Source organism: Ctenocephalides felis, unplaced genomic scaffold, assembly GCF_003426905.1.
Source record: "Ctenocephalides felis isolate EL2017-DRISC unplaced genomic scaffold, ASM342690v1 CF-g0.4_SCAFFOLD_00845, whole genome shotgun sequence".
Lineage (NCBI taxonomy): Eukaryota > Metazoa > Arthropoda > Insecta > Siphonaptera > Pulicidae > Ctenocephalides > Ctenocephalides felis.
The window spans coordinates 33,642,216-33,662,474 of NW_020536999.1; the positions used below are offsets into that span (position 1 = coordinate 33,642,216).

The following is a 20,259-nucleotide window of genomic DNA, read 5'->3' on the forward strand; positions in this document are numbered from 1 at the left end:
AGATTATTTGCATTAGAGCGCGTTATGGGATCATTTATCTTATAATCTGACTATGGAAAAGCCCTGAACTCTGTTTGTTTCGCAAAAATAACCGTACCGTGAGACGCGAGATGCCTCATTAAGGTTCTTAAACATACAATTGAGGAGAGAATTCAATCTATTAGTTGATTGAATACGCGATCTTTATTATATTACACAATGTTTTAATATAATGAGTATCATATTTTTATTCAACACGATACGTGGAAACGAGAAAAGTCACATAATTTATTAAATTTAGTATAATACAAAAATAATTTGCCGCCGATGACGAAATCATATTACTAAATGCGAATTAATTTTTAATTTATAAACGTATGTGTAAATATATACGCTGTAAACAAAAGTATTAGTAAAATTTTTATTTGGGACATATTTAATAAGTTACAACATGAAGCAGGGTACAAAAATTGACAGATGTTTTATCTTATACATAAAAATGAATTGCAAAATGTGTCCCAAATGTAAGCGCATAACTCAACAACGCCTGGACCAATTTGGCCAATTCTTTTTTTAAAATGTTCGTTGAAGTCCAAGGATGAGGTCCAGGGAGAAAATATCGAATAATTGCCGGGAAAATCCTAAAAACATCCCTTTTATTTTTCACATACAAACGTTAGTATTTTCATATTTTTGCCATCGGATACGGAATATTTACTCAAGTCAATGGAGCGCTTTGGGTCTGAATTTTTTTTACTGTGCTTCAATTCATTGGAAATTTTAAAATTAGGTTTATCTTACTCTCAAGTTCAAAAGTGAAAATAATTTAGACTACTTTCCTGGTCAGTGTTGTAATTTCATTTTTTTTTAAATAACGTCGGATATCGATAAGGGAACTAATTACAAGAAAAAAATGTTTTATAATGTTTTTTAAGAAAGCAAATACCCATCATTTTATTTACAGCAGTTGTACATTTAAGATTCATATTAGTGTATGTATATACATTTCGGTATAGACTATAGTGTAAAAAAACATAATAATTTTTAACTATTTGGTAAATATCAGTATAGATTATAAAAAAAAAATTGAACTTTTGAATTGTAAACATAAGTACAGGACAACGTCTGTCGGGTCATCTAGTTTTCAATAAAATTTGATTAATCGCCGTTTTTGAGGGTGGTCAGATTATCATATTTTAATCGTTTTATACTATGATAGCTGAAGCATCCACGTCAAATATTTCTATTTTACTCATTGTGCTTTCCCAAGCTAATAAGTGACTGCGGGAAAAGATAAAGTAATACAAAATTACTTAAAAATAGCTAGCCATTACCTTAACAGGTGTAATATTTACAAAACGTAGGGTCATACAAAAAACTAAATTCAATAATTGACCGTAAAATTTAAATGCTATGGCGTTCATGCATTCATGTCTGTGAAGGCGTGAATATTTAAATTAAAAAAAAAATAATAAAGCTCAAATCAAAATTTTCCATTTTGAGTTCTGCACCAGCTGAATTGATATTTGTTTATCAAGACCGCAAAGAAAAAAAGGCATACAATCAAGCTATATAACTGATATTACTTCCTCTAATATAAGACAAAAAGTTGCATTATTTATTGCATTTATTAATAAAAGCTTATGTATTTATGTACTAAATTATTAATTATGACTCGTTGGTGAAGTATGCGCAATAAGGAAAATGGATCCTCTTTATTATTATTTATTATACAGAGAAACGTACTTCATATGAATACAATATTCTATTCAATAAACTTTTAGCAACTATAATAAATACAAAATATCAGTTTCTGTTCTGTATATTTTCTTTAACAATTGTCACCGACAACCGTAGTGAATTCAAGCATGTACTATTTTTGTTTGAACTTCAATTCGAACTCAGTCAATATATTTCCTCTAAATCATTTCTGAAAAAAACTGGCAAAATTGAAGGATCTTTGATTTAATACTACGGCATATGGCGGAAATGCGCCAAAGAAGAAGTTCGGAACTTATAAAAAGTTATGCTCTCACTTGTGCTGTGTTGAGAACAATTCGAGGAATAAATTGCGAGGAAAAGTATAATCGACAAACTCTCGGGCATTTAAATAAGCACAGATTACTTGGTCAGAAAAATATTAAAAATCACGCAGCCTGAAGAGAATATTAATTCAAAATTATAGAAATAATATAGAATTTGCTCCAGTCTCTCTTCGGAATATTAAAAGATCAATGTTCAAATATGTATAACATACAAATGGTGAAACTTGGTATAAAATGATGAAAATCATACTTGGTATAAAATGATTTATGTTGAATATGTATAATATCTAATTACTATTTTCTGTAATATATTTTATTATCCCGACGACCGACCAATACATTTGGTATTTATGAGATTCTAAAATTTACCTCTATTTTCTAAATCATTTAATATATTATATTATTGACTTTAGTAATTAATTTTTTTTTGTAAATGGATGTGGGCTCTTTAATTGATATTATAAAAGTCTTGGAACAAAGATGATCTCTAAGCCGAAAAATTAATTAAATAAAATAAATTCAGTTTAGTTTATAATTCATGGTTTATTTACCTAATATTTTATTCGATTTTTTTGTGGTATACTTTTATATACATATATAATATCCATGGGTATAGCTGGGCTTTGAAAGAAATGAAAGAAAAAGGCATACAAAATTATTCACAAAAAAGTAACTGGCATTTATAACCACCGTCGCGTTATAATGTATCATAATTGTTTGAATGAAAAAGGTGAATGTTTTCCTACTATACATAAAACAGAAGTTACTGAATATGACACAGATATTTTTTAACAATATTAAGTGGGCTTTTGCTCAAGTAATTATATTAAAATGGTTCAATTTATTTGGTGGTACCACAATTAAAATGATTATCAGCTTTTTTTATCTATATAAAATATTAAATAACAAACATAAGAGATGTTTCCGACACTCATAAATTCATTTTTGATTTGTTTCGATTTCTATTGAAAAATTTCAAATATTTATAAAAGCTGTGAAAAATTTTTTTGACTAAGTTAAGTTAAGTCTAATAATGTATAGTTGTCCATTAGCTACTATGATTACCTGAACCTGTATAATTTTTGCTCAAAAATCGTGTCTATGCTATCAAAGCAGTGCTCGATAAATAAAGTCTCTCCCAAAATTTTACACAAATATCGTCATAACTAAAATCATTCATTACCTACCTCTACAGAATCATTCCAAAATCTCCTCCATAATTTTCTTACATCTGATAACAAATGGTATCGTCTGCGCATCTGACGTAAGAATTCATTTGCACACATTTTTTACACGTTTTTGGCAACGCGTATAAATAGGAGAAGAGGCTCTTACAGAGAAGAATACACATTCTTCAGTTGATGTATGAGAAAACTCTCGTAACATATGGGAATTCCGCAGACCTATTCCCGACCGAGATAACATGCGAAAGAAAACTTTGTGCAAGCAAAGCCGTTCCTCTGAAATGGCATACGACATGTTATTAATCGAACGACTAGATGTAGTTTTGCTCGGGATTAAAGAAATACGAGAATCGATTCGACGAATTCATTTTAGATTTGTTAATGCAATGTAACGGGTACTAGTCCAACTAGATCAATGAGGGACAAAACTGAAGAATTCTGAATTAGTGTTCAATAATTATACTAAGAGGTGATCGATAAAAACCCACGATGGAGTTTTGCAATATGAAATTTATAATTAAATGTTTACTATTTAATATAACTTTTTTTTACAAACACTTTTCTCTGCAATGAACTGTTTTTCAATAACAGAAGTTCTTGCAACTTTTTCAAATTAACACATTTTAATAATTATTCTTTTGATAAACCTCGGTAACTCAAAAACTAAATCAAATTGAAAGTTTAAAAAACATAACATTTATAAAATATGAATATAAATTTTTTAAATAAATAAAACATATAATAACGTCTGCGACACAATTTACATGTGCTTACAAATTATATATTCTATTGATTCTTCTTCACTTGAATTTGTGTATAATTTTTGTATGGTAAAACTAGCTCCAAGGTTTTGTTTCTACTAACCCCAGGTGTGATTTGATTGCATTAATCAATTAAATTAATAACTATTTTTACAATTGAGCAATCACAAAAATTGTTATACATTATCAAAGATTGATAAAGAAACGAGATAAGGTATATAATAATACCATAAACCGAAATTTAATGATAGATCTCGTGAATGATAGATTGATCTCAATCAATTTTATATTGCCTGTAAAAAATGACGGACCTGCACAGTTCTGTATATTGCGTTTGCTGCGGGACAGTTATATGCAGGATGATTTACATGTCCAGAGTTAAAATATATTTTAATGTCGTTTAGGATACTATTGAAATACACCTGTTAATAGTTACCCCTGATACAGGTTGCCCCCAGTTACCCTACTCGATTTTTTTTATTATATATAGTATTAATTTATTTTATTTAATTATTTTGTCTATAATAGTGAATGACTTTATGTTTTAACGCAAATTTCAGCGTTTTACAGAAAATATTACACGATGAAAATAAATATCATAAAAAACTTGTAATTTGCAACCACACGATACTTGTGCAGATGATGTTTTAATTAAATTTTCTGCATATTTTAAATTTAAAATGAAATTCTAAATCGATTTTAGAAAATTGAACGGCGTACTACATCAGATATTTTTATGAATTTCCGTTTGGAAATGACATAGTTGCAAGCAAACTTTGAATGTTTGGTTATGCGTGTAAATAAATCAATATATTTTAGGGAGCTTTCATGTTTGAAATATGATATTCATATAAATAATAATAAATATTGAATAATATAAATAATTGTGTGCAGATATATTGATATGAATATATCACAGTTAATATGATACTATCAACAATACGTCTACTATTTCACATGACTTAATATAAATTACAAACATTAAACTATAATGAATAATTATAAAATATATATTTATTCTTAGAATTTCACAATGATATTCATTTTAGTTATAAATAATAACTTACAATAAATTCTAGTTAAAAAAATAAATTAAAAATTAATTATTAATTATTTGATTTTGTATTTGTATTAAAACTTTTAAGTAGTATACGGCGAAGGTTATCATCTAGAAATAATCGGTTCTAGACAAAACTTTTTCATAAGACCTATTAATTTTATATTATATAAGGCTTTATATTATAATTTAATATTTACTGAGTACGAGGTAATTCTTGTAATTCTGATCTCACTATTATTAATTTTTTATTGAAGCCATAGTATATTCAGGAAATGCAGGCATAAGCTTTCTCTAGCGTTACATAATATTTTAAATCTTATAGATTTTCGCGGCTTGACGTGAAACCGGAATTCGATGAATATTTATTCCTTGGCCGTTGCTTCCATTATTCTCAGTTGAATGAATAACGCCAATCGATTTGCAAAATCGTTGCATATTTACGGAACGGTGCACCATCCTTCAGTTTTATTTTTATTTGAGAAATATTTTTTAATCGTTTTCGAGCAATCATGAGATGAAAGTATTTCTTAGCCATGATTTTATGGCATTTATTCAATTTAATGTATAAAATTTAGAGCTAAGAAAAATATGAGATATATGAGAAATATGAGATTCATAGAATTCTGTTTATATGATATTAGATCTTTTATAATATCAAAATCATTGCGATGACTATAGTAAATATATTTTGATTTTCTCATATATTATGTGCAAAAGACAACGATGTAATTAGCGCGAACTAATTATAATTTAAATTTTCAGTTTGAACACATTTCATTTCAAAACGGATTTACTATTGAATGTGTCATATATCTAATTAAACACAAATAATATCCATAGGATTTTTTTACTGCCTCACTTTTTGCTACTGACGCCATTTAATTAAATGCATATTTTAATTGTGTAATATAAAAGCACATTTTGCGTAATTCAAACTGGCTATTTATGGTCTGTTTTTATACATTTTGTTATTTTATATTACTATTGAAAATTTAGTAATTATGAAAGCATATATGAAATATGTGCATTGATGTATGTGATGCAGTAGAATCATAATATCAATTTTTATCAGAAACTGATTACAAATTCATATATGGAAAAAATAATAAACCCGAAATAATTGTATTAATACATTTCAGTTAATCCATTGTATTTAAATAAATATACGTATTTTATTCTAAAAAAAACATATTAAATGAATGTATCTTATTCTGAAAAAGTAAGATATTCATCGTGTACATTTTATTGACAAATCTGCTTTCAAGCCTTGTTGTATTTTGTTGATAAAAATTTCATACTTTTATTAGATGTTTTATGATCAATTGATTGGAAAATTTTAACTTATTTTTAAGAATATAAAATTTAATGTTATTAGAAAATTCACACTAATATTTAAACTAGTAAAACAGAGCATGTTATGCATGTTATGTATATTTTGTGACTATTTAATCCAATTTTTTAAATTTAATTATTTTTTCTGTGTATTTTTTGCATGTATCAAATTCCATTCTTTTCTTTGTCAGTACCGAACTACAAAGTCTCATCAAAGTTTGCAAATCTTCTCTGAGAATTACATCTCATTGACAAACGCACTTGTCGTGGAAAAGCGTTTCAATAGAATTCTCTCATAGGTTCGGAATTACGATGACTTGGTCTCTTATTATATAGAAATTGCTTTCTAGGAAAATAATTGGCGATCAATACGCAAAGTTCTAATGTTCGACGTTTAAGTTTGATTGCCTTCAACGGAACAAAACGCGAATAATTATAAAGCTGCATGGAACAAGGCATCAACAGTATCGGTAATGTTACTGAAGTAATTTACTTGTCTCACAGTTGAGAACTTTGGACAAATATTGACGAATAATCAAAATCGAAGGACTTGTTTACATTTATCGGATTTTCAGAAGTAGCTCTATGGGTTTCATAATTACTTATTACAAAAAGGCATGATTTTAGTTTTCATTTAGACGAATATTTTATTATTCAAAATACTGATTTATTATCAATGTGGCTAATGCAGTAAACTTTGTTTTACTGATTTATATTGTACTGTTGTATCATTACGAATTTTGATGATTGAAACAAAATGAAATTCGAATGTAAACTACTTGTATAATATCGAATCATTCTGTTGAATCACTCACTTTAATATTTCATACGATCGCCATAAATCTTCTTCAGTGAGGAATTAAGAGCTTTTTAAGTTCACGTCTCAGTGATATCAAAATAAAAGTCTCGAAGCGCTCGCAGCTGCTCTTTAGGGGATCTTTTACGAAATTCCCCGGATTATTTTTATCGACACGAAGTAATTCGGAAGTCCATTAGTCGGTGGACGTTGAAACTGACCATGTGATGGATTATTGTTTCCGAAACGTTAATGTGATTCTAACAGCTTATTCATATACAACGACAAAGTAATTGTTTTTTGTTTGATAATATCTTTGACATATTTTTATACCGAAAGGTTTATTTTTTATCGATTCGATAATAATCTTTTATTTAATATGTTAACCTATTTATTTTCATTGAAATTGATTACAAATGTGTTTGATACTATGTGTCTTTGAGATTTTTTATGCTTATAATTTGATGGCTCATAGCCAAATAGACAATATCGATTCTACTGTTTTAAAGCGACACCTACTCGATTTAGGATATTTTATAGATTGTTTTTTTGGAGAAAGTTCAAGCTATGTATAGCATGGACGATATATCGTCAGTGACATAAATGATGGCAATAGCATGGAAATAATTGATTTAATTTCTGAATGATAAAGTATTTCAATTACTCTATATATACTTTAAACTCATACCAAAAATATAAATTAATTAAAATAAATTAAAAATTTATTAATCGTTTAATTGGTTTGAAAATTCGTATAAATCGTGTGATTGTTACGTTTTTCATACTTGAGGATATGAAAATATATTTGCATCTCGTATCTATGAATTGTTTCAAAATTGTATAAAGAAATAGGCATGTGCGTTTTTTTATACTCAAAATTATAGATTATTGTTATATTCAAAAAATCTAATGAAATTAATACTAAAAAATTATAAGAAATTCAATTTAATAATAAATATTGATGAAGAATTGCTCAAAGAATACAATAACAATTAATTATTTTGAATAGATTATTTGTTGTAAAAATTTTGCTTAAAGCTCATAAAGTGAACCTTTAAATTTATAGCATTATTATTTTACAAAGTTATATAATGATTTTGTGTATTTTGTTATATAAGATATATTGTTTTATCAATTATTGATCAATTTCATTAAAGGCCACGTTCACAATCGGTTAAAACAGAAGCTTCCACATATGTTTTCATCTGAATTAATCGTCATTTAATGCGTTTCTTATGGCATCGTGCTGTTATTACGATCCGCACGTGGTGATATTATATGAAATAAGCAAAATTATTGCCAAGACTAACTTTACTAGGGCGTTTTATGTTCATGTTGCAATTAATATGTCTCATCATAATTATAATCAGTCAAAATTATTATGTCAGACATTTGGAATGATAGGAGTAATAAGAGTCCATTAATATATCAAATCACCAAAACAAATAATGTGTTGAGTAATAAAAGTAAGTGAATGTATTTTGTTTGATACATTATAGATTTCAATCCCATTTTCTAAATAATACCAACTTAGGTACCCACTAAAATTTTGATTGTGTATTTGCGACATCAATTTTATAAACATTGTTTATGTTATATAGGCATTAGTAATAAAATCCGAAATTGTCTGATTTTATTTCACAATAAACTATTTTATGTTTTTTATCGTTGGAATTTTCCACGAGTTGTGTGATAAATATTTGGTTTACTGATTTTCAATTATTTTGTCAGTGTAAAAAATTTTTGTCGTACGATTTGTGAAAATCTGAATACTTATAAAATAGCCTTTGATAAGCTGATATTAAAAAGTAAATTTAACTATATAATTGAGTGAAATGTATCAAGGCATTTATATACAATACTAGTAAATTTTGTTATTAATACACTATGCTAATAAATTATCATATTTTAAATTTGAGTGGCTAGTTCAGAGTCTTTAGAAATTCTGATTTTTTTGTGCTTAAAAAATAATATTTTTTTAATTAGTAATTAAATTAAATTTCAGTACACAAAAATCAATTTTGACTTTTAGCAATTACACAGTGAGATACCTTCATGACAAATAATGTAAATACAACTTCTGTTTGAAGCGCATATTTTATGGGCATATTTTCACACTGGATTCAATCTTTGTATTGAACTTTGCCAGAGGAATTAATCATCAGTGTTGGAATAACTACTAATTTATAAAATCATTTTTTTTAACTAATTTTACATTTTTATTTACTATTTTCTTGCTGTTTATACCTCGCCAATATAAAAGTTTAAATAATTCTTTCTACCCCAAATCACCCCAATCACAGGTAAACTATTCTAGAGGTTATATGGAAAAACTGTTGAATCTGACATAAAAATAACAATATATTTTATGAAAAAATTAAATAACATATACTAAATAATTATATTCAGGTATCGTAAACGCAACGGACGCGTGCTTTAAAACGTAAAGACTATAAACGAAAAAAAATACTTTTGTTACAAAATTGGAAATGTGGCCGTATATCTTGTAGTAGCTCAGGCAATTTAAGGCTATGTCTAGTTACACATATTTTGCTCTTTACTTTCAAATATTGTTAATAATTCCTAACTTTACTTGTTTTTTAGATAGTTGGAGTGGTTCTATACCTCTATATTTTAAATAATTTTAGATATTAATATTAATGCAATGAGACATAAAAATAAGTATATGTAATCAGCAATATATATCTGCATATGTAATTTAAATAAATCTTATCAAAAATAATAAACTATGTTTCATTCGGGTATTGATCGGTCCTTTCATATCGTGTCATAAATTTGTAAACCGCCATATATTTTATTATAAATATTATGAACGCTATATAAACTTCCAATTTAATCATCTATATAAAAGGTTCAGATATATAGTCGAACTCGTACCAGATAATTATCGCAGTATGTATGGTACCGTGACCTAGTTAAACTAGCGAACTTCGTTACTTCCACATAGCGTTTACTCCGGGCGCAGAGATAACTTTGCCTTTCTGAAAGTCAAGAGTTGAACTTTTATATTACAAAGCATTAGACGGCGATTCATTTATTTTTCGTGTTACTTTCAACTTTATTATTATTATTATTATAATTAAACCAATAGTAAGTTTTGAACTTTATCCTCAATTCCGCCGACGTAAAGCTTCAACCAGCTTGACGTTTCCACATGATACAGTGCCAGTCATCAAACTGTCGAGCGAATGTCTGCAGAGTTAATTAATATTTGTAATTGATGCAGTTTTAGTATTGGTTTGTAGAAATTCCTAGTTTGAAATTATAAACAGTGCTTAGTGGTAAAGCGCTTTCAGAAACAAAATGCAGATCTTAATTATGATATCGTTGTCATTTATTTCAATACCAGTCGTCCGCGAAACTATGAAATACAGATATTAATCAAATTTGTTAAATAAACAGCACGATGGAGTAGGCAAAGTATGCCAACGCTTGATTCCAGATAGTGCTTTTATAACAAATCATCTAAAAATAATATTTAGATATAAATATATTTTAAGTTAATTTTTAAATGAAGAAGAAAGCCTTATCTTTATATTGCACACAAATTTCAATTACCTACAGTAGTAACTCATTTTCAAGCGAATTCACTTACTTAATCTATTTTAATCTAATTTTTCACTTAGAAATGAGTTTTCCTATTTCGATATGCATATATGATTTTTCATTAAATATTAATATAGTTCAAAAAATCATGTAACAATTGGTGACATGCCTGGACTCATTATTCATTCCAATTCAAATTCAAAATGACTCATGACGGCATTAATCATGATTACAAATACATATATCGCAATATAGCGTACAAATCATTTTAATAATGATTGATATTTTGAGTTTTTCAATAAATTATTCAAATTAATAATATTCTCAAAGACTAACTGACAAAAAGCGTATTGTCGTGATAAACATAAGATTTTTTTATTCAAATTTAATTACGTACTCCTCAGATAAATAACATAAAAGTCCAACTTCTGTTCGAACTTATTTTTAATTTTGTAATAATATATCACTTCGACACGGCCGAGCATGAATCTTTACCAAAGAGCTTCTCGTTTTCCATCAATCACAGTAAATAACACCCTCGGTTTATATTCAGCACTTTGCGTTGCCGAAGTCCCGCGCACCAGGCAACTTTTTGCAAAATACTACACAGTTGTGTCATTGTAGGAGTGAGATATTTGCTTTTTCAGATATTTGTGGTTCAATGATCTGTCATAATGATTTATAATGGATTGTTATATATTGACACGTATCCTATCAATATTTGTCACTCAATTTTAATATAATGAGTGCAGAACAAAAAAAGTAGACATCAAAAATCAAGATAATGGATTGGATTGAAAACTGAGATTAAAACACAAAAAAAATAACTCATCGCAATCAAGTGTGTTCTCATTGTTTTTGACTAGCATTATGTATAGAGGAGATGAAGCTATGCCATCTTGCAAACTATATTGAGCATCACGCTGATGACAGTTTGTAAACTTACGACAAACTTTTATATGAGTTCTTAGTACATATGAGCTCGTTATTACCATATGTAAACTAAAACTTTAAGCGTGACGGCATTAAAAATGGAATAGTACATAGAGAATACAATATCTACAATATAATGATATTGTAACCAGCCTCAACCATTTTTACACGCCTTTGGGTCATTGTCTACCAGTAACATTATTAAGTAGGCACTATAATAACATATTTCAAAGAAAAATACAAATAATTACAAAAACTATTTTGTCTATATAGTACAGACAAAATGACATAAAGAGTAAAGACTTACTGAGATGCTAAATTTTAAAAAGGCAAGGAAGCAGTAAATTGTTTGGGACTTTTTGCGACATCAGCACATGAAGCATGAGCCTGAAGGAAACAAGACATTCATCGTAACCAACCTTCGTCAGGCTCAGAACAGAAAAAGAGGTCTTTGCCATAAATGCAAGTTTCTTCTATTTACCGGTAGATCCTTTTCTCTTTAAAATAGAGTAAGGATTAAAAGCCAATCGAAACTTTTGACAGGTTTCTGAAATGGGCTCGCTCGTAGGTAAGCGGTTAAGAGCGACGGGACTTGTTTCGGAGGTCCCGGGTTCGATACCCACTTCAAACAGCCTGTTGTCAGGCAGCAGTGACAACGATTTTCACTTGGAAATATAGATAGTAATATGTTTCCAAGTGAAAATAGTCCTTGCCCGGCATTGCTGCACCAATAAAAAGTCAGCCCTATTAGATTAATTCTAATACCAAAAATCATCAACCATTGAGTTACCATCTAAGAATACGAAGTAAGGAGAAGTTTCAGCCCAACAGCTCATAGGACGTAAGGTTCTGATTGCTGTTATAAAAATATAATAATAATATAAAAAAAAAGGTTTCTAAATTATTTTTCCTTGACCTTGAATGAACTGCTCTGTCATGCTTGCGAGATAGTATTATGTCATTTTTCCTATTGTATAAGTATGTCATTATGTTTGGAAAGAACATAATTCAAACCATATAGTCACTCAGCTTCTTGAGACATCAACTTCAAGAAGACTGAAGAAGAAGCTGCCCGAAGATAATATGGAGGAATCTTAGAACTACCACAACCTTATGAACAGAATAATTGAATCATTTATTGAAGTGATTCTCTAAATATGATTGTAATATTGATCCGATAAATTTATATGTGTGTTTGAAAGTGTGTGTGTATGTGTGTGAGTGAATGACATAAGCCAAATAGCTCATAGAATGGTCATGTATTCTGATTGCTATTGATAATAAAAAATTTAAAAAAAATGTTTGGAAAGTGAACTAAAATGAATGAATGATAAATTAAGACTAATAATAAAATAAGACTTATTTTAAAAATTGTATGGCATTGGTAGATGATTACAGCATGAAATATTATCATATTTGTAGTTATATAATTAAAGTTTTTAATAAATTCAATTGCATATTATTCACTATCATGAAAATAAATTTTTAATATGTTATATAATTCTTAGACCTTTATCAGTTTATATATATTTTTGTCAAATTGTTATTCTATGTAATCTGATTCCCTTTCTGCGATATTTTCCAGCACGGCAATGCTGCGACATCAAGCGAAGCTAGTGTGGGCACAGCGCCCGGCGGCAGCGTTACTTCGAGGGCGCCTAGCGACTCGCGAGGCTCGGCCAGCGCCACCGTCAGCGGTAGTGCGGCCGGTGGACCGCATTCTGCGCATACGGGCGCCAAATTCCGACATGGACTGCTGCAGCTCATGATACATACAATCGATCCACTTCACGACGGTGAGTTTAAACGATCAATTGAATATTTGTAATAGCACCCTAAAATAGGGAGTAATCAAAAATTTAATTAAAATTTTTATGATACCTGCCGATATTAGTTTATGACTGTGTGGCAATTGATATATTATACGTAAATTGAATATTGTTTAATATTCTGAATTTATAAAGTGTAAAATATGCGTCGATAAAAGCTTCAAAATAATAAAGTTGTAAAACAGCGTTAAATTAAAATAATGTTTACTTCATATACATATATATGATACTTCATATCATATTTCTGCGGATCCTCGTCATCCTTAAAGAATATAATCAGATTAAAAAAACAGCGTTAAGAATAATTTTTTCCCTTAGTTCTCTCTCCACATGTAGAATTTATTTCGCCAACAGTTTAACATTCTCACTGTTTCTTGTACATTTTTGCTAATCACGTTGTCATTCATAAAGAATAATAAAGAACGCTTCAGTTTATCTATCATGCCGAATTCTTATCATATCATGATTACAATTACGAATTCCTATCATATTATTGTTACCAGAACTATTACTACAAAGGGATCAACTTGCAAACTTGCAACTTCTTTCGATATCATAGACGGCCTAAAAGTATAGCTTTTTAATCTACTTTCACCACAGATTCGGTAATTGACTAATCGTCAATTTCACAGCACCAACTTTACAACTATAAAAACCCAGTTTCCACGATATTTTTGAATTTGCCAGTTTTGATATTATTATTTTGCTAATGAAATGCCCCCAACAATAATAATAGTTTCAATTATTTACTCTTATATAGTTTTTTCTGTGGTTTGAAAATTATTGAATGTATTATTATTAGATACTTTGCTGTCACACTTAGCGAAATCAGGTCATGCAGTAAATATTACAATGGACATTATTTTTCGAATTGCTTTCCAATGAATCAATTTATATATATATATATATATATAATATATATATATATATTAGGGTGGTCCTTAAAATGGTCATTTTCGAATTGCCTTACTCCCAGGAGCTCAAATGGTTCCAAATAGATAAAAAACAATTCTCTGAAAGTTTTAGCTCTTAATATTAACGTTTAGATAGAGCGCAATTCAATCAAAGTTTTGTATGGAAATGGCATGAAAAGATTTTCAAAAGTTTTAAAAATGTTTTTTAGATGTAATTTAGCGAACAAATGAATGAATAAAACTTTTATATAAAATTGAGAAGCAAAAATTATTTACCTGTAATAATTTTTATATCAATATCACTAATATTTTTTGTTAAAAACACTCGATTTTTTTGGAAGATATTTGTTGATGTTACGACTACACAAGACTTAAACACACTGTTATGGAGTTCTGTCGGCCAGATGTAAAGGACAATGTACGGAATTCCTGGAAAAAATGATTTTTTATGGCTCTTGTATTGGTAATTTACGAAAAAAGAGTCTTGTGTAGTCGTAACATCAACAAATATCTTTCAAAAAATCGAGTGTTTTTAACAAAAAATATTAGTGATATGGATATATAAATTATTACAGGTAAATAATTTTTGCTTCTCAATTTTATATAAAACCTTTTTTAGTTAATTCTTATTACTCTTTACCCCGGTACATAATCCATTCCTTTATAAATTTTTTTTCTAATTAATCTGTATTGACCATCATTAATTAATGTTAATCAATATTTTTAAAAAAACATTGTATTTGACAGAATAAACCTGATGATGGAACGTACCTAGTTCCGAAACGTCGTATTAAACATCTTCAAAAAACAAATTGTTTTTCATTATTGGATTTACTGTTCGGAAAAGAAACAATCAATATATATATATATATATATATATATATATAAATATTTCGATGTACACCATTAAAGAGCATTTATATTTTCGAATTAATTTTGCGCGCATGATTTTAATATGAAATATACAGAAATACTAATATATCATCATAATGAAATATCATTCTAATTTCATCTTATATATCCCACATCCTCCCCCAAGAAACGATCGATATACTCTCACTTCAGCTTTACGGTTTATCTCTGCAACAATGCAGGAATATTTGAATACGAATGAAAATTTAGTGCAGCCGCAATGGACGTTTGTTGCAAGTGAAATATGCATTCGTTCAAATCCCGCTTCACTCCACGTAATGGTGCTTATAAATTGAGTCTCGGACAACGTACACAACTCGTGGGCCGGCTAGTCGTACAATATGAAAGGAGCAATTGCATATCAACACGCAATCTGACATTAAATGCCGGCTTAAACGCGTATAGCCCTGACTTATTAAGGGCAAAACTACGCGCAAGTGATTTTCGAGACTACCGAGTTGTTTAATACAGACTAATATTTTTATAGTTTCATTTCATTTTTAAAATAATAAGTATATAAATGTTGGTAAGCTGTTTATTTATTTTTCAACTTCTGAGCGTCTTTTCGCCATTTTCAAATAAAAAAGAGGTTGTATGTGAATATTTTAAGGAGTAAACGGAGTGGGACATTCCACAAATAAGGGCAATCTGAGATACGGTGAGAATATGATGAGTTTTTTACTAAATAATGTTTCCAAACTAGTATATACATTTTATTTATTTCTGTCGTTACTTGGAAGCAAAATATCTGATCTAGATCTAAAGTTGTTGTTTAACGTTTTTCGAAAACCCGCGAGTGGTGTTAAGGCGTTGATTTCTTTAATTATGTCCTCGTAGTTCACTCCCGTTTTATTCACTACACTTTACACAATACTTATGTGATCTCTGTATATAACGGTTGAATTCTAAACAACGATTGACATATATAATAAATTTATTTATTAAAATAATTCGAGAAATCCTCGCTAGTTTTTCAATATGTGTCTGGAATAGAAAAAAGCTTACAAATTTGAAATTATTATATTTACATACACAATGTAAGATTTACCTTTAATTAAGGTGACCATACGTCGCGGATTGGCTGGGACAGTCCCGATTTCCCGCCGTGAGTCCCGGCTCTTTCTAAAAGCAATATTTGACCTGGTTTTAGGTGTTTTGTCTCGGATTGTCCCGGATTTTTTAAATTGTTTTGATTGCCAATATTTTTTTAAATATGTTTTAACTAGAAAATTTGAACTGAAAAAATGTGCATATAAGTTTTTAAGCTCACCAACACTCTCCCATCCGCTCTCACTAACATTCTAATCCGTCCCGGATTTCATGCAATAAAATATGGTCTCGTTTATAATTCATATTAATACACATGTCAGCAATAAACATTGAACAGTTTCTTGTAAGAGTAAATGGATTTATAACCAAGATAAGTATATGTAATAATCAGTATCTTTTTGTATTGAATGAAACAAAACATAATAAGAAAAGAATTGAAACATAAAAAATTACTTAGACTATTGTAGAAATAAATTATATGCACCTACATCCGGCGCCTACTTGAAACAAATAATATAGTAACTATAAAAATATTTAAAACAAATTTTCAACAAAAATAATAATAAAAGATTAAAAAGAATTGTGAGCCAAGCACCATATAGTCCAAGAGCCCGTGGGCGGATGACAGTATGTATTTTACGACACCTGAGATTTTGTGCATCGATTCCTCTATACCTATCCTACATGAAATGAGGACTGACTAAGCCCAAAGTGGCGGACACAGCTACTGCGCAGCTGGTAAAGGTACCTTTTTTTCGCCCTTATCCGAACCATTTTACGACGGTTGCCGTTTCGAAAATTTGAAAGTATAATATTATTACTATCGTAAAATACCAATGGCAGACGATTATCGCGCGGTTAACATGGTGGCAGACGATTTTGAAAATGCAGAAAAAAAATTTTTTTGAATGTATTTTACGATGTCTGCCATTTACATATTTTATTTCTTATAGTATCAAAACCTTATATTTATCACGGCAGACGTGTACCTGGTGGACCAACATCAGCAGAGTTAAAAAACTCAGCTACCATTTGGCCTGATAGTATGCATAAATCTCCATGTTTTATACCGATATAAGCAATTCTTTCATAATGATAATAGAAATTAATATTTGTTAGTTTATATGTGACATTTAATAATGTTGATGAGCGGAAAAAAGATTTTTTACGCTAAATTCGTAAAGATTAAAGTATACAAACGATAACAACAATTATTGTAATATTTATTCTATTTTTTTATTTATTTTAGTCTAATTTCAAAATATTGTATAAAAATAAAGTTATACAATATTATATATATATATATATATATATATATATATACTTTATTTATTATAATCTCGGAGCCATATTTCGCTTTTGATGATTCCTCATCATACGCTGAATCAGATTCTATAAAATAATAAATCAGATGTAAAATAAAAATTATTTGAAAATCCAACTGAAGATGTTTGATAAAGACGAGATTCTCCGACCATACTTGATGGGGTTGAAAATAACCAGAGATATATTAACATCACGAAGCGAACTGGTTAGTTGTTTGCCAGAATTTCAATTTGTTGTCATGCTTTACTGGTTCTGATTTCAATCCAGCCTTCTTTAACAAAAAAAAGACCTTACAATTCTCTGAAAAAAATCGATCTTCAACAAATGTTTGCTACACTTAACAAAAAACCCACATACAATATCTTTTTAATACTATTCAGCTTAATTTTTTAAGTATGGTCGGAGAATCTCGTCTTTATCAAACATCTTCAGTTGGATTTTCAAATAATTTTTATTTTACATCTGATTTATTATTTTATAGAATCTGATTCAGCGGATGATGAGGAATCATCAAAAGCGAAATATGGCTCCGAGATTATAATAAATAAAGAAAGTATATATATATATATATATATATATATATATATATATAATATTGTATAACTTTATTTTTATACAATATTTTGAAATTAGACTAAAATAAATAAAAAAATAGAATAAATATTACAATAATTGTTGTTATCGTTTGTATACTTTAATCTTTACGAATTTAGCGTAAAAAATCTTTTTTTCGCTCATCAACATTATTAAATGTCACATATAAACTAACAAATATTAATTTCTATTATCATTATGAAAGAATTGCTTATATCGGTATAAAACATGGAGATTTATGCATACTATCAGGCCAAATGGTAGCTGAGTTTTTTAACTCTGCTGATGTTGGTCCACCAGGTACACGTCTGCCGTGATAAATATAAGGTTTTGATACTATAAGAAATATGTAAATGGCAGACATCGTAAAATACATTCAAAAAAATTTTTTTTCTGCATTTTCAAAATCGTCTGCCACCATGTTAACCGCGCGATAATCGTCTGCCATTGATATTTTACGATAGTAATAATATTATATTTTCAAATTTTCGAAACGGCAACCGTCGTAAAATGGTTCGGATATGGGCGAAAAAAAGGTACCTTTACCAGCTGCGCAGTAGCTGTGTCCGCCACTTTGGGCTTAGTCAGTCCCCATTTCATGTAGGATAGGTATAGAGGAATCGATGCACAAAATCTCAGGTGTCGTAAAATACATACTGTCATCCGCCCACGGGCTCTTGGTCTAATAGATTTTACTTCAATCATAAATTGGAAAGAATCAAGTAAAACAATTTAAAGATAATTGGTAAGAAGTATGTAAATTAATTGGAAATAATATAAAAACAATTAGAAAAATAGATTTTTTTTGACGCGGTTAAATTGCATTTTGGTGCATTTGGCATGGTCAACTCTGGATACCAACTCCTCAATTGCGGATCCAATTATCATAATTGATATTTATGAATTTTTAACAATTTGAGCAAATAAATGAGCCGAAATGCCATGTGTATTAAAACTTTTCAACCTAAATTTGTTTATATATTCTGTAACAACACTTATAATTAAGGTAATAAACTCTATTTCCAAAATACCTTATTCTTGAAAGATCTTTTATTATATCGAATTGAATGAATTGAAATATGTGACGATTATTTATAGGTTTATATAGACAATAGAATTAGCAAATTTAACAAAACATACAAAAAACGAAAAAATAGATTTTTTTCGACGCGGATAAATTGCATTTTGGTCAACTCAGGTTACCAACTCCTCAATTCCGGAACCGATTATCGTAATTGATATTTATGAATTTTTAACAATTTGAGCGAATAAATGAGCGACAATGCTATGTGTAATAAAACTTTACAACTTAAATTTGTTTATATATTCTGTAACAACACTTATAATTAGAGTAATGAACTCTATTGTCGAAAAACCTTACTTTTGAAAGATCTTTTATTTATAACATAGTGAATAAATTGAAATATGTAACGATTATTTATAGGTTTACATAGACAATAGAATTAACTAATTTAAAGAAAATTAGAAAAAATGATAATGCTTTCACAATTTTTTCAGTACTCATGTTCTTGTTATGTGAGGTGAAATTAAGTAAATATAATTATGCGTTATCATCAACTGAATCAGTCATAAAGAGCACATGGATAGGATTCCGGCACCCGCCAAAAATCTTAACACGTTCGCGTTAATAAACGGGGTAACGTAGGGAACATTGATTAAACATTCATCGTGTCTGGCACCTTTTAAACGTATAAGCTTCGGTACGGCAACCGCATTCGCATTAAATATGAACGAACCATGTAATTCTGGTATCCTCGGTTGGGTCTTTAGCGAACACACCTATAACGCAATGTAAGCGTCATTTGCGAAGTTAATCGGGGGATGGGAACAAACTTTCATTGTCTCTGTCAGCTGCATGTCGACACTATCATTATTCAATAAACATTCTTAGAATATGTCACATAATGTTACATTTTACTTCATCTACAAATTCATTTTTTGATAAATACGTATAAA

The 20,259-nt window shown here is 28.9% G+C and overlaps 1 protein-coding gene across 1 annotated transcript in view; it reads left to right on the plus strand.

The window, feature by feature from the left end:
* The window catches only part of LOC113382517 (sodium/potassium/calcium exchanger Nckx30C), a 155,408-nt gene that overhangs the window by 50,849 nt on the left and 84,300 nt on the right, over positions 1–20,259 (plus strand). The window contains exon 2 of the mRNA XM_026620858.1: positions 13,243–13,453. Within this exon, the coding sequence (XP_026476643.1) occupies positions 13,243–13,453 (211 nt within the window). The remainder of the gene's footprint in view (positions 1–13,242; positions 13,454–20,259) is intronic.